Source organism: Strigops habroptila, chromosome 11 (assembly GCF_004027225.2).
Source record: "Strigops habroptila isolate Jane chromosome 11, bStrHab1.2.pri, whole genome shotgun sequence".
Taxonomy (NCBI): Eukaryota; Metazoa; Chordata; class Aves; order Psittaciformes; family Psittacidae; genus Strigops; species Strigops habroptila.
Window position 1 is genome coordinate 18,138,897 of NC_046360.1, and position 26,571 is coordinate 18,165,467.

A 26,571-nucleotide genomic window follows, 5' to 3' on the forward strand; every position below is an offset into this window, starting at 1 on the left:
TTCCTGTCACTATTTGTGGGGTTTGTAATTCTTTCACCTTTTTCTTCGAAGAAACCTCATCCTGTGTTTTCCACAATTAGAAAACATTAGTAAAGCCATGTTAAAATCAGCCATAATTTTTCTATTGATTTCAGGGTGCGCAAAAAACCAATGTGTGCGCAGAAGCTCACTCGTCTTACTAAATTTGTAAATCGTTCAAACATTAAATACCAAGCAAACAAAGCTATGCTTTTCTTGGGGATTGAGAGCTTTTGAGATGTTGATGACGTGAAGCATAACTAAGTATTGTTAATCTTGGCTCTCCGTTAATCCGAAGAAATGTTTTTTGCAGAAAGCACATCATTACTGCCAGAAAAAGAAAGCAGAAAAGAAGAGGAAGCTGTGGGGAACCTTCTGGTATAGTGTGTTTTTAATGGATGGTTCAGCTCCAGTTGGTTTACATATGGTGTTTCAAGTGCATTAATACGCTGTGTATTAGCTACCTGCAGTATATGCATCACCTTAGTGTTCGTGTTCTGTCCAACTTCATCTAAAGATATTTTAGTCAGTGACGAGTTTGCTCACCACACCATAGGCAGTGTACAGAGCTTTGTATCATCTGGTGACTGTGGACTTTTCATATGGATTTTTAACAGTGGCACTTTGTAATATTAAAAACTCCCAAATCCTAATAATCTTTCCCTTCCAGTCCCATTTGGAGACAACACATAGAGGTAAAGAGCAAAGGTGAACTTCTGCGTTGTTTTTCTCAAATGCCTTAAGTACATACTCAGCGAGTTTTACTGATACTGAGTGCTCCTCAGTGTGCAACTTTGACAAATGTCTCTGCCCTATAGAAAGTGAAACATCCCAAATGACCTGCCAAACCCCACTTTGTTTTAAATCTGCTCATCCCTGTCACATCGACATGAACACATGCAGCTGCAAGGAGAGCGGAGGTAAGGTGCAGAGGTGAGGGGAAGGTAAAGCCGCTTCTTTCCATGGCAGTACTAGCTTAATCTGACCACAAACCTGCACCATTTCTCCAGTAAAGGAGAATACTTTTTCAGTCCTTTATCATGATTAAGTAACAGTCTGCAAGGGGGAGCTCATGGCTTCAGCTTTCTCTCTGTGAGGTCTGCCGTTTTAGAGCATCGGGATTTATTCCTTACATCCCGAGTTTCTCAATCTTGAGCCATGTGCACGCAGTGCCCACCACCCTTGCTCAGTAGTGGCACCGAATGTACAGCCAGTGGAAGTCTGGAATCCTGTGGCTTGGTCCTGCCACTGCTTACGTGTGTCCTGAGCTGTGGGAACGCCGAGTTCATCAGAGAACGTGCACTCCATGGGAGGAAAATGAAGGAGCCACTCTTGTACATATTTCACTCTTAAGAGACAAAGGACTATTGTGTGTATAATGGTATCAGCAAACTTGTAACCGCAGTCACCTTGTATTCTCGTGGTACAGAGTCCCGCCTTTATTGCCCCTGAGAACAGATGTTAAAGGCTTCCCTTTCCATTTCGCTCTATTCGATCTTCAGTTCTTGCCAATAGCAGAGTGGCCTTCCTGGCTTACAGATGAACTTCTTTCTGAAGGGGCTCTCTAGCTCCTTGCCAGCCTCTGTACATTCTTTGGGGGATTTCCAAGGATCCACTATCCTTCTGTCCGTGGATTTGTGAGAAGAGAAGGAAGTGTTTTCTCTTGAAGAACCACTGCTCAGTGCCAACTGACCTAGACTGCAGCTTCTGCTTCTCAGGTATAGTATCACCGGGGTGACTCACGCCAACACTGATGACTGCAGAGAGCCCCCTGAGAGATTTTTTTAAAGGGATCTTGTATGGTATTTGCACAAAAAACCCCTTGTTCCCCATGCCTATGGATCTGTCACGAGACGTTTTGAATATCTTGATAATATTATAAAGAAATGTAGTTATCCGGTAACTGATGAATTCTGTGGAAAACTAAGACTCTGTCTTGCTGTGAGCCTCACCATGGGGAGCAGAGGCAGAACCAGAGAGGATGAAAACATCAACTCAGAGCAGCGTGACTGGTGTTCCAGAGTTCTCTGAGAGAAACACCTAAATACTGCACCAGGTAAAAGCTCTGTCTGATGTTGGTTTTTCCAGTGTTGTTCCTGTGGGTGTAAATAGTCTGTCAGTGCTGTAATGCACCTCGTAATGCAGTTTACAGGAGCTCCCCTCACCAGTGAGGGTCTGACTTTGAGGGACAAAACCAGGTCAGAGTATTGACAGCAGAGAATTTTGCCTGGGGGATCCTGGCTGTGGTCTAAGGGTCTGACTACAGTCTAATCCTCTTTAGGCATTGTTTCTCCCATTGCTGAAGATTTCGTTTATGAGTTTTACAGCTTGCAGTAGTTTACAGGGCTGTCCAGTTTGCATGGGTAAATCTGTGTATTTCAGCATTCTGAAACATGGTTATCACTGTGGAATTTCCTTTTTTGTTCTGAAATCGGGTTGCTTACCCAAATCTTCTAGCCAGGGCTGAGGAGGGAATTTGCTGCAGAGCACAGCCTTTCACTGGCAAGGTTTCTTTTGAGGGGCTAATACAGCCCCTTTTCTCTCTGCGTAAGCAAAGTGTCTTGTTTTGTGGCAGGGGATAAAGAAGCAGAATATGTAGATCTGTTTCATTTTTCATTCTCCCACTGATATGCCAGGTGACTGTGAAAAGTTACTTTCATTTTCCACTGCTGTGGTTTATACTCTGTGCTTCAATATTGCCATCCTTCACACAGCAGTAATGCCATTTCATATTCTGTAAAGTGGGGGTTTTGAGATAGGTAGTTGAAAAGTACCGTTTCAAGTCAACAAACCCTTGAAGTCAGTGAAGTTTTCCTTTGCCTTAAATAGGCTGTGGAACTGCTCTTAGGAGAGCAAAGTGACTACAAAGAGTCATTGTTTTGCCTACTCCATAGCAACCAACAACAGAAAGCCTTTTCCCAGATGTGTTTATTTAAAGACTTCATAAGTTCTGTTTCAAAAATGAAGTTGTAGTTTTCGTTTTGATGCTGATTTTTGTATATCGGCAGTAAAAAACTGAGTGAACTAGTACACAGCCATAGGAAATGAAGAAATGTATGAGACCTGAAACTGGGACAGTGAGAGACAAATAAGATATCCATTTTGGTGGGACGCAAAACTGGGATAAGTACAATTATGTGTTGGCTTTTAAGGAATTACCTGACATATTTGAGAATTCCTCTGCAATTCCAGGTCATGTAGCAAAATGATCACTATGTTTTAGACAGTTAGAGAATCAATTGCTGTTTATTGATAATTCTCATCATGCACTAAAAGAGAATACTGTGAAAGAGCATTGTGCTGTATGTCCTTGAAACTGGTATATCCCAATGTTTTCTTAAAGAACACTTAGTTTTCATTGGGTGTAGGAAAAGCATGATAAGCAGAGACTTCACCATGGAAGGGAGGAAGAGGAAGAGGACGATCTTTCAAGGGATGAATTGGATTAATACACCCCCAAATACCAACTGTGAGAGGAATAACATATATTTTGACCTGTGTATGCGTTTTTATTGTACAGTGTTGCATGGCTGTATTTATGCTCTGCAGGAAGAAAACTATTCCCTAGTAGTTTCTGCCATTTTTTTTCTTGGTAACCCTTTGCTTTTGTTCAAGCAAAATGCAAGATAAATGCCTGTTTCAGCCTTTTAGATCTTGGAAATAATGGTGTATTAAATGTGATTAAGTTGGGAATTACCCTTAAGCAGGGTCATAATTACTGTAGATTTAGATGGCATGTTATACAAATTGCTGTGTGCTTATAATTACAAATTGAGTTTGTTTCACTCTGGGGGTTTATAAACTTTATTTTAGCTATTAACACATTAAGTAACAGTTATTTATGTAAATTACTGGATAAACCAAAATTTCGGTGTTGTGCTTAATCCAAGGTTTAATTATATTTCGGTATTAGAAATCAAAGACAGTTGGCTTCAGCAAGGAAATTCGAGTAGTCCAATGTTCACTGCTGGGCTATTGCTAAACGTGGTCATAGTACCAAACCTGGGTCTGCCTTTGTGAGCGTGTTGGTGGTGGTTGCTGGTCACACTGCCAGCACTGCCGTGGGGTGCAGTCAATGAGCCGGCTCTCAGCCAGCCTGCCTGCCTCACAGTTACTTGCCTCAGGCTTCTGGGCTGAGCTGGGGAGCCTGAGGTCGTAGTCTGAAACCTTTGCTCACTTCCTCTAGCACAGAAATTTCCTAGTTCCTCATTTGGTTTTTTAAGCCAAGGTGATCTTTGTTTTAATGGAGCAACTTTGAGTTGTCCATTAGCTGTGCTCCAACAAATTGCCAGGAATAAGGATGCTAAGACATGAAAAATTACTTTTCTAACTCCTTATCCTGCGCTGCATTTTTCTACACTATCTTGATGGCAGCCCTACTGCTGGTTAGATGACAAAATAGCAGTGGGAGAGCAACAGAGTATATAGCCTCTGTATGTCCTGTTGGTTCTGCCAAAGCTTCCTTTGCAAAGCGCAGGTATATAAAGTGGCATAGAAGTCCACATTGGCTCTGTATTATTATAAAAGCCTCTCCTGCCCCAGTCTTCTAAGGCCTGAAACATCACCTCTGTATGTTTGGTACAGAGCGTAAGCCCTGCACCTGTGTAGTCAGGATAGCAAAACCACGTAGTGATGTGCCACCAAAAAGCTGTCCTAAAAGGTCAAGCCTAGATGTCAATGAAAAATCCTTACTGGTTGCCTGAGGGAGGATGGATTATGGTTACTGTTACCTGAGGGAGGTGGGATTAAGGTTACTGTTACCTGAGACAGACTGGATTATGCAGTATGGGTTATGGTTCAACAAAGGTGGTTTTGGAATGTTAAAACATTAACAAAAAAATCACTCCAAAAATAATTGCATCAGGCTGCCTTGACTCGAAAACCACAATGCCATCTGCGTAGTGCAGCAAGAATTTGTTCTTCTGTGTTTAATTTCCCCCGTTGGAATACACACAAGATATTAAATACATAGATGATTTTGACATTTAATCTCTAGTTCAGGTTTTAAAGACTTACTAAACCAAGGTGTGATTTAACAAAAACTTTGTAGCAGAAAGGTTGAAAGAAAATTGAGAATTCTGGATTCTTGACATTGAGGAGGGGAAAGCTGTAATGATTATCCACATAGTGTTTGAAGTGGGATGTGTTACTGTTGCCTGGTTGGTTGCTTACCTAGCATGTTCATATCTGTAGAAGGAAGATCCTGTTTGAAGCAGGTTCAGAAAAGCACATTCTTGAGAAGATTCTGTGACTGCTTTTCAGGTCAGAGCTTCTCAGCCACCCTTTTCAGTACATATCCTCCCGCTCAGCCCACACTAAAACTCCCAGCACTTGGTTTCTAAATGGAAACTGGTTTTCAGAGGAGCAGTTGACTTTTGCAGATTGCATATTTCTGCTTTGGATTTGTCGCCGTTTACAAGTAGAGATGGAGCTTGGTGCAGGAGAGCATTGAGTCAGGACCAGAAAAACGTGGTATGGATGGTTGCCTGTCCCAGAATGTCTGTAGGGAAGACTGTCTGGGTAACCATGAGATGTTGAAAGCAGGCATGGCAGTGTAAATAGTCTCTGGTTATAGACTTGCAGTGGCATTACTGTCAAAACAGAAGGTGTAGGTGTGTCCTTCCTTCATGTATTTGAGTTTCACTGAAGGCTAGTTAAATCCAGGCTTATTGGAATCTATGCCTAATGGTTCCTTTGGAAACTATGCAAAGCGCACACACTTGATCCAAATGTTTAACTGGCTTTAAGTAAAGTTGCTTTGATTCTTTTTATCATCCAGAAAGATGTGATCAGCTCTCATGGAATGTATTGTAAATAAGAGGTATGTTGTATATACAGCACGAAGGCACATCGGGCCTTCTATTGTGCTCGCTCTTAGACCCGATTTGTTTGAGCAACATTTTTAGTTTCTGACTAACCTTCTGAGTTTCCCCGCACTACAGAGACCAGCCAGTGCTGCTTTTGTGTGCTGGAGTATTTCCATTCCTAAAAAGTACAGTGCAAATTGCTCTGTACCTACACAAAATTGCACCGATTTTTGTGCAAATCGTTATGAATGAAGCCATTAGTGCTGAGTTTACCAACCGCTCCCCCCCTCGCTACCCTCGAAGAACAGTTCTTGTTTGCTTCCTTAGCTTCCCCTTCTCCAGCAACCTGGCATCAAAATGAAGACAAGGAGTGTCTGTGGTTAGACAGCTTGCCCAGCTTACATAGACATGGTGCTTATTTTGATGAAGGGAAACTTATTTTGGAAAGCAAGATGTTTTGAGGGTTCCATGAAATAGGAAACCCTAAAGTTAAAACTTGTCTTGCTCTCTCTTGTTATTGCAGGATATTAATCATACAGACCTTACTATTTTTTGAAACACTCTTTTCTTTGTACCTTTAGGAAGCCGTATTTATCCACAGGTTTTGTGGTGCAGTTTCAGCTGTTCTTTTGACCTGTAAAGCTGAAATTGCAGCAGGAATAGTCTACCAAAGAAGCTGTCACTCAGCAAGTACTCTTCAAACTCATTTGTGGTGTAGATCAGCAGAGGAGCTCAGACAGCATTTTGGACAGGAGCAGACACTTGGTAAGGTTGTGTTTCCTTGGGACAATGAGCTCTGGAACTGGCTGACTCCTTAGTTCTTCCGCACTCGGACTGACCTTCCAGATAGGCTGCAAACCCTTCTATTTTGTAGGCTTTGAGGGAAGAAGAGTAGGGAAGCATCATGAAGCATAAGCATTTTTGTTAATGCTTTGTTAAAGTACGCGTGTAAAATGGTATTGTGTGTGAGAAAATTATATGATTTTAATATATTCCTTTGCAGGTGTGTGGTTTCTATATAAGAGGCATTTATATAAATTAAAGCACCTTTTACAGTATTCTAGGAGATGAGATGGTTTCCATTTATGAATTACTAGGTTACAATTAGCTCTGTTTAGACTTGATTTTGTGCAATACTTTAATCACTGCTTGGTGAATCTGCTTGAAAAAAACTGAGGGAGGATTGTTATTCATGTGTCAAACACTGCGATGATGAAATTCAGGTGGTGTGGTCTGGTTTTTATTCTGTAATTCCAGTGAGGAATTCCTGCTTGCCGGAACTAGCTTTACTATTGAGCTACCGTGTGTTTGGAGGAGGTGGAGGTTTCTTTCCATTCCCATTTGCAAATGCTGTGAAAACACTGGGGATATGATGCAGCAAAATCCACAAGCTTTCTAGGTCAGATTTCAGTGGGGCAATGAAGGATGATAATTAAAATCTTTTCTGAATTACTCATTTCTATGCCAAATTCTGACAGGTAGTTTTTAAATAAGAAAGCAACCACTCATTCCAAAATCATTCTGCTGTCACCAGGCTTCCACAGCACTTAATGTATTTCTGTGTATGTTTGCTTTCTGCATGTTTCACAGCATCAGTTCGTGCTCTGCCTTGCCATTGTGAGCCTCAAACCACCTCGTACCAGGTTAACACATATGAAAACAAGGTTTTATGGGAAGCGGATAGGACTTGGATTATTGTGCTAATATTCAGACCAACAACAGGGAAGTTTCAATGCTGCTGTTTTGAATGTGTGTGGTGTTGATAAAATTAGAATCATAGAATGGTTTATGTTGGAAGAGACCTTAAAGCTCATCCAGTTCCAAGCCCCTGCCACGGGCAGGGACATCTTCCGCTAGAGCAGGTTGCTCCAAGCCCCTGTGTCCAACCTGGCCTTGAACACTGCCAGGGATGGGGCAGCCACAGCTTCTCTGGGCACCCTGTGCCAGCGCCTCAGCACCCTCACAGGGAAGAGCTTCTGCCTCAGAGCTCATCTCAATCTCCCCTCTGGCAGGTTAAAGCCATTCCCCTTGTCCTGTCCCTACAGGCCCTTGTCCAAAGCCTCTCTTCAGGTTTCTTGTCGGCCCCTTTAGGCTAAAGTAAGTCCTCATCGTTTACAACACCGTTGCCGGAGGTCCCCCGGAACCGGCCCAAGGGGCCCCCGGCCATAGTTGAGGGGCCGTGAGGGGAGGGCGCGCGCCGCGGCCGTTGGCGCCTCACGTTGCCCGGGTAACCGTCCCTCACCCTCCTCACAGCTCCCCCCCCCCCCGCCGCTTCCCGCCACCGAGCTGCGCGCGGCCGCTGAGGGGAGCGGGAGCGGAGGCGGGGCGGCTGCGATGGTGGCGGCCGGGAGCGAGCCGGCTGCGAGTTCGGGGCAGCCATGTGGTGCCTGCACTGCAGCTCCGAGAGGACACAGTCGTTGCTGGAGCTGGAGCTGGACAGCTGGTAAGACCTGCCGCGGGTTGAGGCGGGGGTGGGGGGGAACAACGGGAGGTTCCCTCCCCGGGGCGCCTTCCCGGCCCGGCTCGGCTCGGCGGCAGCTCCGTCCTGTCACACACAAAGGGCTGCGCCCCGCCGCTGCCCGGCCTCGGCGGTGCAGGCTGTGGGGAGCTGTAAGGGAGGGGAGTCGGGCGGAGCGGCCGCGGGGTCACCCCCTTTGTCTGCGCGGTGGCTTCGTGGCGAATGTGTTGTTCAGGGGCTGGTGTCCTGGGTCAGGACAGGAGGGGGGAGAACTCCGCTATTGTAGAACCATGGAATCATAGCAAAATCATAGCAAAAAACAGGTTGGAAAAGACCTTTAAGATCATAAAGTCCAACTGTTCCCAGCACTGCCAAGGCCACCACTAACCCATGGCACTGAGGGCCTCGGCTACACGGTGTGTGAACACTTGCAGGGACGGTGACTCCAGCCCTGCCCTGGGCAGCCTGTTCCAATGCCTGAGCACCCTTTGGGGAAGGAATTGCTCCTCATCTCCCTCTAAACCTGCCCTGGTGCAGCTTGAGGCCGTTTCCTCTTGTTCTGTCACTTGTTACTTGGGAGAAGAGACCGACCCCCACCTCACTACAACCTCCCTTCAGATAGTTGTAGAGAGCGATAAGGCCCCCCCTGAGCCGTCTCTTCTCCAGACTAAACCCGCCGTGTTCCCTCAGCCGTTCCTCATCACGCTTGCCATAAGTTTGAACTCGTGGTTGTTTCCGTGCAGTGTCAGAAGTGAACCTGTTCCTCTTTTGTAGGCGAAGTTACAAAGCCAGAAGCGTTTAGAGAGGGGTGCTGCTAGGTGCGATCTGACTTGGCACGTGCGTTGCTGCCGAGGTACATGCGTGTGTGTACACAACCATAAATACACTTCTTTCACCTGATCTTGACACAGTGCAAGAAATCACGTGGCTGGCATCAGACAAGCAGCGGGTTCTGCTTCAGAGCTCTGGGACTCGCTGTTCCCAGCAGCGAGACCCAGAGACCTGGCGGGTGGCTCCCGGCATGGGCAGGTGCATGGAACCCACTGGTACCATCACCACTCATCCCCTCAGCCAGAGAGAGAAAAGACAGTTCAGTTCAAAGGCCTTTGAAGCAGCGATACTGGATAAGTGATGCAAGACAAACAGAAAATGGAACTTCTCATGCTAATACCTTAGGTCCCTATTGTTATGATGTTGTTAACTACTGAATTAACGTGTGACAAAATTACAAAAGCACAGTACTCTGTACACAAACCACTAACACTAGATGTACAAACGAGTTTTTCTTGTGCAATACTGTGTGTAGGTTATGATAGACTAAAATAGTTATCCTGGCAAGCACACACGCAAAATGAATTTATCTCCAGTGCGCTGTGAAAGTTTATTCCGCCAAATAATTCAGTGACATTCTGGCCTGATCGACTGTTAAAGAAATACTTGATTTAAATAAAGATAGGCAATATCTTAAATGGGGTGTGTGCGCGCCTGGAAAAATATAAAAGGAGGAAGTGACTAGATTCAGTGTAACTACATATGAATGCAACAACGTATGAATGCAACAGTGTTTTTTCTGGAAAAGAAAAAATTTGTATTTTTTTCATAAAGAAAAATGTTTTATAGTACAGTTTAGTCACACATTTAATGATCCTCAAGCTCATTTTTACCCTGAAGGAAAATAATAAAGTTGAGCTTTTAAGTTTCCTGTGTGGAGTTGGTAATGTTTGCATAAGTGATATTACATTTGCATGGCTTGCTAGAAAACATAATTGGTAAATGTTACTTTAGTGACAGGCTTGCCTCTACTCACACAGTCACATTCTGCTGTTCAGTCATTGTTTCAGACTTTTTTCTTCCATTTGCACATTGCTATGCACTTCCTTTCAGTTAAACTTAATTATTCTGCCTGATGTGTTAAGAGAGGAATTGCTGAGTACTTAGTTTGGATGGTTGTATTTAACTGTGTCTGTTCCTGTAGCAGATAACCTTCACATAAACACAGAATTCATTACATCTGCCTAGTGCTTGGGGGGAACGTAAGCCGTGCGGAATAAAACGACACACTGACCGTTTTATCTTTACTTCTGTACCAGATATAATTTGTTGTTGTGATGTCTTGTTCTAGCTCCTGAAATTGCATATATTGAGAGTACTGTTATATACTCTCAGCCAGCTGGTTTTTTTCCTCTTAGTTAAATGAGTGCTTGATATTTAGGTTTCATGTGTGAAGTCAGCTGTCATCCAGGTACTAATCTGAAATAATTCATTATGATCCATTATAGTAACCGTAGTGCGAGATCTGGAGCTAATCAGTGACAATTACAGTGCTTCACCTATCGACAGCATTTAGTTGTTTCTTTGCCCCTTTAGAAGATCTCTGGGAATCCTGGTGCAGTTAATAAACAATTTGCAATTTAGTTTCATTGAAAAATTTGCAACTTCCAGGTAAGGAAGTCCAAGGATTCAGTTTTTCACCTGAAAAGTACAAATACTAGAATGAACAGTAACTCTGAATTGTTGTTCCTGTTACAAATCTGTATTGGAAGGTTGCTAGGAGCTGACACAGTGCGTTACTGCTGGGCAGGCAGACCTCCTCTGCTCGAGAAGGTGCCTTCACCAGCAGTTGACAAGGAACTGCTTGTTCCAGGAACCAAGGTGTTCCTCTTGAGAACTGGGAAGTGATTGCCTAGGATAGACAGCCCTGTGGCCTTACATGGGGTTTTTTTTCACCCTGTGACAATTTCATATTTGCAAAATGAAAATTCTTTCAAAGAGAACTTTGTATGGCTATAGAAAGAATTACTCAAAACATGGAGTCTTCATGAGAATGCTCTTCCATCACTTGGAGGCTGGGATTGTTTCATGCATTTGAGGATCTAGAGGTTAGGTGCTAGGACTCTGGGTGGAACAGTTTACTCTGGAAACCTTTACCTTTTCTGGGTGGAAAAGTTTACCTTTATACCGGTCATGTTTTCTCTGGAGTATGAAGGTGGCATTCAAGGATCAAGTTTTCTGAAGAGGAAGATCTCATAATTGTGTAGCTGATTAGCATGCTTACATGATTATTCTAATTATGCTTGCAAACTGTATTTGCCCTGAACACCCCTATGAAGTAGCTGTGAATTATAAAAGCTGGCCTAGACGTAGCCAGTCCTCTGTTGGTGGATGTAAAGTGCCATCTCAAACCAAAACCTACACTTGTGGAGATGTTACCTGTAGGTACGTGACATTTCCTCACATATTTCAGTTGTGCTTCCTAATGTTTAACACTTCTCAAACTTCAGGCATTTAACAACTCCGACTTCAGGCGTCTCTGGGAGAACATTAGGAAACAAGAGTGCTAGAAGTTAAATATTGCTTTCCTAGTAAAACATGTTCTTTTGCCTACTGTGTGGTGTTCCAACCGAAATTCAAGAAAATGCGTTACCTTAACTTTATAGCCTCGACAGTGTGACTCTCAATGAGCAAAATTGGATCTAGCCTACTATAAGGGCAGCTTTATTTTGGAAATATTAATGCCATAAAGATGTTCTGGAAATCATCCACTAGGCCTCCATAGTGTCTCAAGATCCAACATAATGCACTCTCATTGTTGTAAACCCAACAGAATCAGTTTCTGCCTGATTCTGACAGGTGTAAATGGGTGCTTCAAGTCACTGGAGTTTTTCTTTGTTTGTTTGTTTGTTTAAAAAAACCTGTGAAGGAGCAAAATTTTATGAGGAAAAAAGCACACTTTGTGGCTTTGGGCATTGTGATGCATGGATGTAGACTTGGTGGGTTGTTGTGCCTATTCGTTGCAAGGATTTGCTGTAATTTAGGAAGAACATTAAGGGTGTGATTTTCTTGCTCTTTCATCATTTACATAGTTCTTTTTCTGTCAGAATTGATGGCAATTTTATCACTAATTTCAGAGCCAAGCATATTTTAATCACAGTAGCTGTCAATCAATTACTGCTTTTTATGTTTATTTAATAACAGAACTGCAGGAGACCTCAGAAACTGTAATCAAGATGGAGCCCTGATTGCTCTATTTGTTACATTAAATACATGAGGATGTGCCCTTTACCCGGACACTGTCTGATCAGCAGAGCAACTGGAGTTATGACAAGAGGAATCATGGGTTTGGGGAGAAAGTGTGTTGGTGCATTGGTTTTGTTAATTGTGCTTTGTTTAGATGTCATTTATGTTTAAACAGAGTATGGGCCACAAGCGAAAATCATATTCCCAGGTTTGCTTCTTTATTTCTGTTGCCTGAGAAGACTGTGTAGTTAGCTATAAGAGCAGAATCAGGCCCTGGATTTGTAAGATGATTTTTAGCATCCTGTATATTGTCATTTATGTCAAAACTTATGTAAATACAGATTTTGTTTAGTTCATGCATCTTTGTTATGCAGAAATAGTTACTGAAGATGGGCTTTTTTGGGAAGACATATTAACCAAAAGTATTTTAGTTACATAGCCATTCTTGTGTCTTTCAGGAATTCATTTGTATTTTATTTGGAGGAAGGATGATTCCAGTTAGGGTACAGGCAGAGTTTACTGCACTGCTGTGATTTGACTCCAGGTTTCCAGAGAAGAACAGATGCTGCTTTAATCCACTGGAGCACAAAGCCCTAGTATTATGTTAAAGGGGACTGCAAATGTAGCTAAATAAATCTTCTTTTGCTTCCTTACCAAAGAGAAAAGACTAGAAACATTTTCATGAAATTATTGTAAAGATGTCTTTAATAAAAGCAAAGTAAAAAAGCCAATCTTTGGTATGATAAATAAAACCAACCCTTTTGTCCCTGTGAGAGTAGCAGAAAATTAGAATGATGGCTTTGATAGCCTTTAATACAGGAAATTGACGTAGTATATCTGTTAATCAGATTCTTTCAGTAGTTCAATGTCACCCTAGTTAAACTTGTGCTTAAAAATAAAGGACCAAATTCCCTGTTGCCTCATGTTGTGCAAGCACAAACAAAATGCAGCAGATATGATTTGGCTTCCTTTTAGATAAGTGGCTACATACAGGGCAGGGCAATAGAAAAAGAATCCTAAGCTTGTTTTGAGGGGTACTTGCATTGTTTAGTCCAAAAAATGTCACTCGCCCATAAAATTAACAAGATTAACAAGGATGGATATGTCATGAGTTTAAACGTTTTGGTAAGAACAGAGAAAAAGAAAACTGACTTCTTTCTGTTCATATATGCATGAACTTTCAGGTTATCTTCATGCAGTGTAAAGGAAACAAGGATGGATTTTCTGTGGCAGGGTATGTTTACAGCCAGTCCTAAAACTGCACTACAGGAAAGTTCACAATTTGACTTCAGTTTAATTTTCAGTCCCCACCTTTGTAGTAGGACGAACCTAACTCTGTCTCAGATCACAGAGTTAAATACTGCAGTGGCTATGGGCACCATAGCTCAGACCGCTGTATGTTGGACCATATTTAACTTGAGTTTAGTGTATTCTTTTTAGTGTAGCCTTCAGCAGTAATGATTATAGCTGTGATCCATTCAATTTTCATGAGTCAAGTTGGGGTAGGCCATGTCAGTACTTGCACAGAACTCCAAGGATAAATCTTCATGAAGGAATGGATGATTTAGTTAGAAGCGCTCCCGCTTTTAAAAATAATACCAAAGACAGGTCTCCCTCGTTGTTTGGGAGGTTGTGCTGAGGAAGTCATCATTCAAATGAGACAGACAGCAGTGTTCCTGATCCAGCTGCAGGTCCTAGGGGTCTAATAGTACATATGACAGAACAGGCCTGTAGATAGCCCTGAATTTCTGGTCATGTTTCAGCTTAATAAAAGCTTTTCTCTCAACGTAACTTCCCTCTGCACTTTCAATTGGGTATAAAAGTTGTCTTTATTTTTCTTTCTTATGTGGTTCTGCTTTATTGTAATGTGCTGTGAAATAGCTGTTGAATTTCCTTTCTAGAGGTGTCTGGAGTGCTTCTCATGTTTTGAAGTTAACATTTCTCTGGCTGCTGAATGTTAGATATTTTCAGCTGTTCTTAGATTCTGGAAAGAAAGGCAGTTCATTATTGTTGTTTATATATTCTTCTATTTTATTCTGCAGACCTTGTTTAGAACGTACCAGTGATATGGAGCATTTAGTAGAAACTGATCTCTAGCAGGAGGTGATTCTGATGCTTCAAGTTTTGGGAGAATGGGACTTCTAATAGTTTCCGATTAGTGTTCGTAGTTAATGCTTTGTGAAATTGAAAGAAGAGAGGATTGCCCTTAAGGGAATAGCCTTAAGGGAATCGTCCCAAATGGTGACAACCTGTTGCAAACTTGGATTCTTGTTTTGCTATTAAAATGTGATTGAGGTGTTTTTGATTAGGTTAGCCTAGAAGAAAAGAAGTATTTCAGGTTTTCCTGTGCTGCCACAGTGCAGCATATTACACAAGATCATTTCTGACTGCCTTTGGTTGACATTTTCAAAATCTGTCTTTGCCTAATATTTCATTTTCATTTCCCAAAATGGTGACTCTTGTTTTTAGGAACTGGACTTCTGCTCTTGTCCTAGAAGACCATTTTGCATTGTGGACAGACCTATGAATTAAATTGCGGTAAAGAGCCTATGCATCCTAAGAGAGACCCGAGTTGTGTATTTTAGACCCGATGCTCTTTTGTGGGTGCTCAGCCTCACACGCAGCCCCCAGCTAAGGCGACTGTGTCAGCAGGAGCCCGTGCAGATTGTTCATGCTTCTGGGAGCCAGAGATGCAGAGCTGTCGTAGGCATCTATGCACTGCATCGAACAGGAGCTGCTGCATGCTGCAGTAGCACCTGACAGTTATTCGCATTCTGTGTATGCACAGTAAATCTTCTACATCGAAGTACTGATTGGAAGTAGCTAATAAAATTCTTTAGAACACCAGAGCAGATATTAACATTCAGATAATAGATAAGCTTTGTAAGGAGAAAGTTCTTGGTTTATAGTAAGCTTTGAAATAGCATTTATAGGTTTCCAAGGCAGGAATTGCTACCTGTGTTACTTTTTTGTTCCCATCGTTCAGGTGAGTCAGAAGTTGTAGTGAAAGCCTACATTCAATTTCCCACGAACAGAAAGACGTATGAAATATATAGACTCAGCATAATGGAGAGGAAATGTAAAAGGAAGGAAGTTTGTGAATGAGAAAAGGCATCTGTCAGCTCTTCAACTGATTTAGAGGTTGTAAGCAATCTTCTGAGGTCTCACTTTCCTAAGAGTGAAGATTTACACATAGTAAGACACAGGATATCTTTCTGAGGATGGCTGCAAATATCTTCTATATTTGAACATGTTGACTTGAACCTAAGTAACACCTAAAACTACTTGTTTCCACAAAACTCCATACTCGAAACAAAAGATGTCTTACCATTTTGTTTCCTTAAACATTATGTTCTGTACACTTTGATGTAAACCTTGGGTGTGTTGCAGAGGATAAAAATTTCATTTTTATGAGGATGCCTGTGATTAAGGCTAGGTTAGCAGTGATTCTTTCCCAGTAAGTTCCAACACAGACCTCTCTCAGTGCATGCAGAATGCTCAAGGCCAGTTCCCATTCTCATTACCTTGGTAGCAACACTCTGAACTTCACTGGAAGCAGGAACAAGGGTTCTGTGTTCTCATCCAGTTTATTTCCTACCTGGTGGGTTTCCTGTGCCTTTTTGCACTTTTACACCTCAAAATCACATTGTTCTCTCACAGATAAAACTAGAAGGGTTTCTTTCTCTTTTGGGTTTGGTTTTTTTTTTTTTTTTTGACTTGGCATGACATAGTTGGCAGTCAAAATGCAGGGTTTGTGAAGTGCTTAAAACTGAGTGACACTGTTATATATAGTTCTAGATTCAGTCAGATCAGTAAAAGGTCTTTCTCTGATCAGACTTTTAACAGTCCATCCTCCTTTTGGATTGCTTTTTTAGGTATGTTGCTCTATAACCTTATGAGGTTTATCTGTAACGTCAGAGAGAAGTTAAATGATCACTTGAAGTTGAACGAACCCTTTCTTTCTGATTTTAAAAGTGGGAGAACTTTAGCTAACTATGTCTTAAATGCAAGTGAGAAAACGAAGTATTTTATGTTAAGTGGTGACACTGCTTTAAAGCACAACCCATTAGATAACAAGATATTGCTAATGGGTTGTTTTAAATAGGTCTTTTTGTTTGCTACTTTAAAAGAAAATATGGCCTAAATGAATACAGTTGTGATGTGATCTGTGACGTTATGTGATGCAGCGCCCAGTACAAAAAGGTGGTTTTGTTTTTATTTCTGCTGGGTGGATTCTCTGCATGCTCTCTGGTTTATGATGATTCTTAACTTCCCTTTGCCCAGGCACTCAAGCATACTAGAAGGGAAAGGCTGGCCTGGTCAAAAATTGTTCCTAGTTGTCTATATTGCATCTTATTCGTAATCATTTCAAATAGTAAAGGGGCAAAACCTTAAAATGAGTCAAATGATAGGCTTCATCAAGCATATTTGATCCAAGACAAGAATATAGTTTTGTTCTAGGTATGAAATTCAATGCCTGAAACATTTTATTTACTCAAAAAACAGGATTTTGTTAAGGATCTTTAAACTAATTCATGTTGATATGATATACAGTGTGTAAGAGGGGAAAGAAGACTATTATCCACCAAACCTGGCTAGGGAAAGGAAACTAGTATTTAGTCTCTTGCATAACCTGATTGCCAGCAAGCAGATTTCTCAGCAGTGCCATTCTATATCACCCCTTCCTCTGGTGGGCCTGACACAACAGCTGAGGCCACAACAGAGGTGAAATACAAGTGTGGCTGGTACAGGACACCAAGGATTCTTGCATTATATCAGATGCTGCTTCAGCTGTGCATGCAAATAGTTTTTTTTTTCCTCAGCTGCTGAAACTAAATCTTCCTTTTTAAAATTAGCATTGTATAAAGGTCATGTCATGATATAAGCAGTAGAATGTGTATTAATATCTTACTATCTCAAATACATGCCATATGTAGCATAGATATGCTAAATAAGAGGGTTGCTGAATGGTATATTTGAGTAACTAGTACATAGTTGGGGTCAAATTCTACCACAGCTGCATTGAGAAACTCCACAGATTTCTGACACTTACCCTATTGTGTAAGAGTTCACAGAGGAGGAACAGGACAAAGTTTGCAGTGGTAGGTTTTGTGAAACGGTCAGATACCGCAGTTACTCTTCAAAATGTTTAGCTTTAGTCCCTATGAGAAGGCAAGCATCCTTTTGAAGCATACACGACATTGTCTGATGTCAGCATGTTTTATGCTGACACATCAAGAGGGGCAGCTGACCATAAAAAAACCTCTAAAAATTCTACAAATGGGGCTGATAAATCTGAGAACTTTTCCTCCAGCCACAAGCCTCAAAGTATTACCATAGTCATTTTTTAATAATATTTTAGCCATTCTATAAAGAGCTTGAAGTGCAGAATAGGGTCATTGCTGAATAAACATATGCTGGGTGATGATTAACACAGCTTAGCAGTGACGTTGCCGTCTTTACGTGCAGAGGAGCTGGCATTTGTAAGCTGTACTCAAGTTGTACTGATGCTGTGAGTCTCCTTTGTTACTTTCTAGCTGCTGAATAATGAAAATAAAATGCAGCATTGCCTTTAGCAGGTAAGGTTCATAAGGCACTAAATGGGTACAGGGTGAGCGAGGGTTGGTTGGTCTGTTTGACCCTTCTGTGGTAAATACTTGTGTCTGCTAGCCACTGCTTGACATAGACAAAGGTGATATGCGAGGTGTTTAACCTTTCTTCTCCCCTTGGACGCTGAAGATAATCTCAGGTAAGCTCTTTTCAAATGGGTATTCTTAGTTCTTAGATCTATTATAAGGGTTTTTCTTAAAATGGAGAAGTTGGGTAGATTTTTGTTTGGGTCTCTTTTCACCTTGCTGGTGTGCATCTGCAGTTCAGAAGAGACATTAATTCCTATGGTCTGTTTTGGTGTGGAGAAAATAATGTCTTCTCTTTCTTCCCTTGCTCTCTGCTGCTAGTAATGGCATGTAAGACTGCGGGCCAAAATGCCCTTTTGTTAGAGCATTTTTATTAATGCCTTTCATGAGGTTGTTTAGTGAGAATTAAAACTTGTTAGTATCCAAGCAAGGGGATGTCAGGTTTCCTCTTATTTTGAATTCATGTCTTGGCCCAGAGAGGAACTGAAGGTTTGCAGTGCACATAGTGGTACTGGTCTGTGGAACTCTGGTTGCTCTCTCAGTGGTCTCAGACCATGTTTTAGCTTAAGCTGGCTGTTGTTGGCAGTCTTACTCCATGGAACATTACAGAATGAAGCAGTTGCTTTGTTAGTGTTTGCTTCTGAGATAAATGCAAATTTTGTCTGGATTTTTCTTGCAGTGATATTTTACTTCACTAAGACGAATTACCTGGGACGTTACTTTGATGTGCATCAAAGGTTTCATTTCTTTTTGACAGAAACAGCTGAACTGAGAGTGCATTCTAAGTAAAACACGTTGGTCAATATTTCTTTCCTGAATCAAAGCTTTTGTCACTGCCTGTGAATGCTGTTGTCCATCGTAATGGCTTTGAACTTTTGACAGTGTATATTGGAAGGTAGATTGGTTTGTTAATGTTACTGCATTTATTGAATTCAGGGATTTGTGTAAGTTCAGAATATAATTGACTTTTGTTTACTAGGCAGTACAAACCAGACATGGCAATAAGAATAGATCTGATCTCTTGCAAACTGTATTAATGTCCTCACTCCGTTGAGGAGTATTGTGAGAGGGGAGAGGGGTGAGAAAAAAGTTAAAACCTAGCTAGTACGAACTACATGTGGCTGGTTTTGCATGTTAAGAAGTTACATTTTTGTGGAGAGTAATTTGACATAATACGATGCGTCCGTCAGAGCTGTAATTAAATACACCTCTTAGTTTTTAGCAGGAGGTGCTACAGGTACTGAAATGAAAGCCAAGTACACCCAAGTGGGTGTACTCCTGTGTCAAATGAACGCCTGTGTGCAGATTCAGTTTTGTCCGGGGAGTCACAGCTTCAGTTAGCAGTGTTCTGTTTGTAATTGTCACTTCAAATTTCACAACCAAAGTAGGACTTTGTTGCACTTGTAAAGACAAAGTTATACGCAAGAAACTAACTTCTGTAGAGGTTAGTTCCTATGGGGAATGCCTGCATTTGACCTAAACATTTTTGCCATGTAAATGCTTTTTTCCAGGCTTCATGTTGGAAGTGTCTGTCCATACCAGCTGCTCTAGCAGCTGCCATCATGCTTCTCTCTGTTACCCAGAGTTAGTTCCATGGGCGACTTCTGGTCTGCATTCTTTGAGCTAGGTAGAGAATTTGGATCCATTTCAAGTGGCTGTCTATAATTCGGAGTTATAGTCAGAGTTTGCCTTTTTTAACCTGCAAATTTTAAGGAGAGATAGTTGGTGTAAAACACATGTGTAGCATTTCTTCCTTCTTGGGCATTTGGGCCTGTTCATATAGGATATGTATCTTTGAGTGTTTTGAGTTTTACCAGCAATCATGTTTATGAAATGAGGTTTTAATACAAAAAGCTTCGCTCTTTGGTTTGCATTTAAATCCATCTCATAAATCACATGACAGAGTCCCTAGGCATCTAGATGCTTCAAGTGTAGATATCATGTTAATGTTTATGGACAGAAAAGTTTCTGAGACAAAGGAAGAAAATAAGCTTGCTCAATTGTTCTGTTTGTAGATATGACTTCAGGGGAACCAGGTTTACATGCGTTTTTCCTGAAGAGGAGAATAAATTACATGGATTCAAGGAATAGTAGGCAAGTTACAGAAAGGATGGATTTGATTGAGGAATTTCATGAAGATCTATTCATGTCGATGCTTCACTGTTGCAACAAATAAAATAAATGTATAAATCCTTCACTGAGTTCAGTTTGAATTCAGATTATGCAGACTACCTGGAGTGCTGACTGCTGTCTCTGGCAAGCCATGCTCTCCCACAGTCACGCTTTAACAACTGCCTGCTTCCCAAAGAACAGAGCACTTGTAGTGTACGGCCAAAAGCTGAGTGCTTTTATCAGCTCGTGCTGACTAGAATTTTAAGTTGGCCATGTTTCTCTTACTGTGTTCATATTACTTGTGCATACTTTCCACGATTTAGAAGAAAATGAACTTCCTCTGTGTGCCTTTGAACTTGTGTTCATACTTTTAAGGATCTAAAATGCTATGGAAAAACCTTTACAATGTAGCAGCACAAACTTTTATATTGTCATACTTCTCATTATGTACAAACCAAATACTTTACAGGATGACTATAATGCTTCTTGGTTCTCATGCACGTACCATCCAGTTGTTTGGGCCTGTTTTTAATTTCATGTCTTCATATTGCACTGTTGAAAGTCAGTTTTTAAATGAACGATGAAAATAACGTGATTTCAGAAAACATTCATTGGGAAAGTAACTTCTCAAGTATTTGTTGTGCTGGGAGGGTCTTTTGGTTCTATTTTAAAATGTTGCAATGCAGTTTTGGTTTGGCATTTACATTATTTAGAAGCATGTTAAATTTCTTTGTTGCTGTACGTTCCAAACTAAATCTGCAACATACTGGTTTGAACATTTGGATTATTTCTGTAAGCATATGTTCACATTATCTTTGTATTTTAGTCCTACAAATGCACTTCACCACTAGTAAACTGTGAGGTTTATGGGGTGAGTGGGAATACTGAATAATTCCTTGCTTCTGATGTTATATACTTCCTCTTTACATGCATGTAGTCTTAAGTATAAGGTATGAGGCCTCAGTATAAAGGGAATTCCTGCTCTTTTGGTTATCATCTCTCTTTCATAGTGTAGTGTCTCCGAGACGTAAATGCTTGTGCTATGGATCCAAACCTGCAGCTTCTCTGACCATTTTGCCAGTATTGTCAGTGAAACGAGTAAGTTAAACTCATGGAAAAGCGTGGGGTTTGCTCCTTACTGAAATTCAGGTCCTAAGGAGTCTTTCCAGTTTCCATTTTAAGCTCAAATGTTGAAGTTTTCTTGTTTTTCAAAATCTTGTCTTTATTGTGCTTGGCTTTGGTTTTGCTGAGGTGATAGTTTGACAAGGTTGGAAGGAAAAGGAAGGTGTGAATATAAAAATTAAAAATACATCAAAGAATAAGAGTAGATCTTCAAAAATCCCAAATAATATATTGTTTTAAAATATGGTAGTGGCTTTAGTGTACTGGCTACTAATTACAGCCTTTCATGATCAGAAGTAATAACTGAGGGTATGAAATGAGAGACAGGGAAAAAAAGAGCTGCCAGCTTTCTGCTGCTAATATGCCTGGAGAGAAAGGTTTTGTTTTGGTCATGGCTAACCACACAACTGCCTTTGACAATTAGACAGAGGGAAGGAGGAGACAGAGCTTTTTCTTGTTAGGTAATTCTTGAAATGAACTCATCATCTGAATAATGGGAAATAACAGTAAAACCCAGAACCTTTTCCTAGCCTGCGACATCATTTACTTGACATTTTGTCCTTGAATCTTTTGTATGCTACTTCAGTGCAAAGATACAGCCGTGCACCATGTTACTCAGCTTTGCCATGTAGGCACATTAGTTAGAAAAGCAGCTTTTGGCAGCCACTGCATGCACACTGGTGTTAGGCTGTGGTTCAGAGCGAGTGATGAGCTCTGACTCTGTGGCTGGTAGAGCACAGTGTGCATCATGGGTGAATGCAGTGTGAGCCGCACTGCGGGATCACCCTGATCTGACTGCCCTGCGATGGAGCCTACAGATGGATCCTCCTTGCATGCACATATGTCACTTGGGCTGATGGATTTTAACTTAAATCTGCTTGCAAAGTGTGTGGTTTAGCTCTTGCAGGAAGTCTAGAGCCATGCACACCCAAAAGAAAAGAAAATGCCTGAATCCATCTATGTTTGGTATTTAAGACTGGTTTACAGTCATTAGAAAAAGTAAAACTAATCTGATTTTCACCAATAGTTTTATATATCCATGGAGAATTGTTAAAAATACTGAACTCAATCTGTTTCCATTTTTCTCTAAGCCTTTCTTCTTCCCTATTGTTCTTTGATAGAGTGGTGTGGTTGGGGTGGGGAGTGTGTTTAACAGTGGAGATTTATGCACCAAGAAACTTCCAGTATCAATTTCTGATAAAATATTGGATTCAGTCAGTGCTGGCCACACTTTGAAAAAAGTAATTTAGATGTACAAAGAGACAAAGTTTTTCCATGGCTCTGTTTAAAGTTTTGTTCATGCAAAGTCATATTAATAGTACTAAGTATTTTTAAATATTTAATTTCCATTTTCACTCTTTAGCTGCTCCATTTTCTGCTTTGTAAAATACTGGCAAGCAACCTTTCTTTTTCTGGCTTGGCAGATAATGAATGTCTATTTTCTGCTGAAACAGGAATGTGATAAGACAGTTGGAGATCTAAAAATGAAAGGTCAATTTCAGCTGGTTTGCATTCTCCTAATGTTACACAATTGGAATTCTCAATGTATTGCTGGTCTCCCTATTAACGTGCCATTGCACGCTGCAGGGAGATGAACCAAATTCATCTGCTAGATATTTTTAAATACTAAAATTATCAGTAATTCTACTGGACATGTATAGCAGGGGGCACATGCCTCAAGTTGGAGACCTTTATTAAGAAGTTATTTCTAAGTCCAGCTGGGACGGGGTCAAGCGCTATATTGTTCGGTTTTGCAGCACACTTAATAAACTGCATTTCTCACCCATTTGAGAAAGAGTGTGTGCAGGGTGGCTTCTGGACATGAAGGAGTGCTAGAGAGCTGTCTGTCTACTCCCCTAGTCAGAGGGGGGCTTATTCTAATTCTTGTTGCAAACCTGGAGCAGAATCCTGTGTGGTGGCATTTTTAATAAGTGGACAGATGAAGCCTTGTCACCCTGGCTTGCATTCTGAGTCTGGTTTAGAATCATAGAATCATTTAGGTTGGAAAAGACCTTTAGGATCATCAAGTCCAGCTGTATTTAACTCCATTCACCACCACTCTTTGGGCTTGGCCAGCCAGCCAGTTTTTTACCCAGTGAAGAGTACACCCGTCCAAGCCATGAACAGCCAGTTTCTCCAGAAGAATGCTGTGAGAAAGTGTCAAAGGCTTTACTCAAGCATAGGTAGACAACATCCTTTCCCTCATCCCGTGAGCTGGTTACCTTGTCAGAGAAGGAGATCAGGTTCGTCAAACAGGACCTGCCTTTCATAAACCCATGTTGGCTGAGCCTGATCACTTGGTTGTCCTGAGGGTGCTGTGTGTGGAACTCAAGATGATTCTTTGATGACTTCTTTGCCCAAAAAGTGGTAAATGTTCCATTCCTGACAGTGTTCAAGGCCAGGTTGGACAGAGTGTCGCGTGACATGGTCTAGTGTGAGGTGTCCCGGCCCATGGCAGGGGGGTTGGAACTAGATGATCTTAAGGTTCTTTCCAACCCAAACCATTCTATGATCTGCTCCATAACCTTCTTCGTCACCAAAGTCAGACTGACAGGTCTGTGGTTCCCTAGATCCTCCTGCTGGTCCTGTGGGCATCACATTTGCTAACCTCCAGTCAACTGGGACCTCCCCTTTTATCCAGGGCTGCTGAGAAATGATGGAATGTGGCTGGTGAGCATTTCTGCCAGCTTCCTCAGCACCCTTGATCCTATCCAGCTCCATAGACTGGTGTGTGTCCCAGTGGTATAGCAGGTTGTGGACTATTTCCCCTTGGATTTTGGGGGCTTCATTCTGCTCCCCATCCCTGTCTGCCAGCTCAGAGGGCTGAGTATCTCAAGAACAACTGGTCTTACTATTAAAGACTGAGGCAAAGAAGTATCTCAGCCTTTGTCACTACATTTTCCCCCCTGCACCCAATAAAAGATGGAGATTTTCTTAGCCCTCCTACTGTTGCTAATGTATTTATAGAAGCATTTTGTATTGTCTTTTACAGCAGTAGCTAGGTTAAGTTCTAGTTGGGCTTTGGCTCTTCTAATGTTCTCCCTTCGTAGCCTCAGGTTGTCCTTGTAGTCCTCCTGAGCTGCCTGGCCCTTCTTCCACTGGTCATAAACTCTCCTTTTTTACCCTGAGCTCCAGCCAAAGCTCTCTGTTCATCCAGGTCAATCTTCTTCCCCATCGGTTCATCTGATGGCACACAGGGACAGCCTGCTCCTGTGCCTTTAAGATTTCCTTCCTGAGGCACGTCCAGCCTTCCCGAACTCCCTTGCCCTTCAGGACTGCCTGCCGAGGGATCCTGTCAGCCAGGCTCCTAAACAGGCCAAAGCCCGCCCTCTGGAAGTCCAAAGAGGCAGTTCTGCTGACCCCCTCCTTATTTCTGTGAGAATGGAAAACTAATCACTTCATGAGCACTATGCCCAGGACAGCCTGAACCATCACATCACCCACAAGTCCTGCTCTGTTCACAAACAGCATGTCCAGCAGGGCACCTTCCCTCACTGGCTCCCTCACCAGCTGTGTCAGGAAGTTATCTTCCACATGTTCCAGGAGGCTTCTGGACTGTTTCCTCTCTGCTGTATTGTACTTCCAGCAGACATCTGGTAAGTTGAAGTCCTCCATGAGAACAAGGGCTAGTGATCCTGAGACATCTTTGCTTTTGAACTAAAGGTACCTTTTTTAGCATACAGTCTTTCAAAATAGACATGGGCAGGATGAGGCTCAGTTCCATGTTCCTGTTCCATGTGTCTCTGTGTGCACTTCCTCCACAGCAGAGCAATACACCTTGTCATCCTTAAAGCTTCACATGCCATATTTGCTGAAATATTTTTCTTTTCCAAACACATGTAAAGTAGAAATAGAAAGCAAACAGCTTTGCTTTGTCAGTGCAGTCTCATTTGTATGAAGTAATTTGTATGAAACTTCAGCTGCTCTTAGCTTAACAAGGAAGGGCTGAATGGGAGGAAGCCCCCAGATAGGCAGAACTGTGTGCGTGTGTTTGCTCGGAAGGGCTGTCCTGCTGTTGGGCAGGAGGCTGCCTGTTGTAAAAGATAATTACTTCCCTGCCTTAAAGGTCAGACGTGATGGCAGGGACTAGCCCCATGAGCAAAATGAGATCAAGCGTTACACTCAGGCAGGGATCATATTTATGTCTGGAAAAAGTATGAAAGACAAACCAATGATAAAGAGGAAACCCCTAACTGGAATGAGAGCCTCGGGCAGACCCCCTTCCGATTCTTTCTGATTAGGGCAGTACCCTTCCTGTTGATGAAAAGGTTAAGTGATCCACTGAAGGTATTACGAAAATGTCAACATGAGATGATAATCAACGTGGAAGGGTTGTTAAATAGTTCACAATTGAAGGGCAAGGAAGACAAAAAAGTCACCAATCCTAAGAAAGGGGAAACAATGATAATTCCGGACTTCCTGTTACCAGCAAATCTACCATACCTGTATGAAAAGTACTTACAAACCAGCTTGTAATTAGAAAGCTGTGATGTACAAAATCGTACAGCCTCACAGTTAGCAGAACATGAAAATGTAGGGAATGAAAATGTAGAACAGTAGAACATGAAAATAGGGAAATGTATTGTCATGTGATGTGAAGCAGTTCAGTATCGTTCTAATTTCTTCCATGGCTCCTTTGGAGAGAATGATTTGTTTGTTTTTAATGGGTGGTTACAGTTTCAATGTCACTAGCAAACCCCTGGAGGATTTGTCATTTTTAAGTTGAAAGCCAGCTGTATCACAGAGGGAAAGGGATTAGCTTCCTGTCCATTTCCTTTTTGGAAAAAGTAATGTGTGCACACTGGAAATATTTCCCGCTTGGGTAAAGTATGCTTGAAAATACCTTTTGGGTAGAGTCATATTTTAATGGGCACGGAAAGAGGCCTTGCTTTCAGTTTTACATGTTTATAGAAACCTTTGGAGCCCTAAGGGGCATTTTGCTCCCTGACTTTCAAAAGTGCTCAGTGTTCCAGCTGGGAGAGTTATGCCAGTGTGAACCCTGGTCTCCGCTGGCACTGCAGTCTGTGGGGTGGTGGAGAACGTTCTCTCAGCCATGGCTCAGCCCTCTGAAGGCACTGCTGTGGTATGTGTCTGCAGCACGGGTCACAGCACTTCAGGTCTGAGAGGCAGCAGGAAGGCTTTATTTTTTATGTTCATGTACATGTGAATAAAAGCAAAATAAGAAATACAGGGTGTGGTGGGAACATGGAATTTTACGCCTTTAGAGTTTGGATGTACCTGTTCCTAAAGCAGAAGGTGGGGGAAGTGCTGCAGATGTTTTCATTCATGCATGTGAGGAGTGCTTACTGCGTCTTTTGAGTGATTAAATGAAGTAAAATGTAGTTTTTCTATCAATGCTTTGTGCACACAGGATGAGGCAGATGGTAAATACTTACGTGAA

At 41.8% G+C, this 26,571-nt stretch overlaps 1 protein-coding gene across 13 annotated transcripts in view; it reads left to right on the top strand.

Moving 5' to 3' along the window:
* IQSEC1 (IQ motif and Sec7 domain ArfGEF 1) overlaps positions 1 to 26,571 on the top strand; it is a 337,453-nt gene that overhangs the window by 257,411 nt on the left and 53,471 nt on the right. The window contains exon 1 of one of the 13 annotated variants that reach the window (XM_030501807.1): positions 8,143 to 8,268. The exons of 10 other annotated variants lie outside the window; for them this stretch is intronic. In XM_030501807.1, the coding sequence (XP_030357667.1) occupies positions 8,204 to 8,268 (65 nt within the window). In that variant the 5' untranslated portion in view covers positions 8,143 to 8,203. Of the gene's footprint in view, positions 1 to 8,142; positions 8,269 to 17,854; positions 17,880 to 26,571 lie in introns of those variants that run through there. 2 more of the 13 variants (XM_030501815.1, XM_030501808.1) reach the window with 2 other exon arrangements.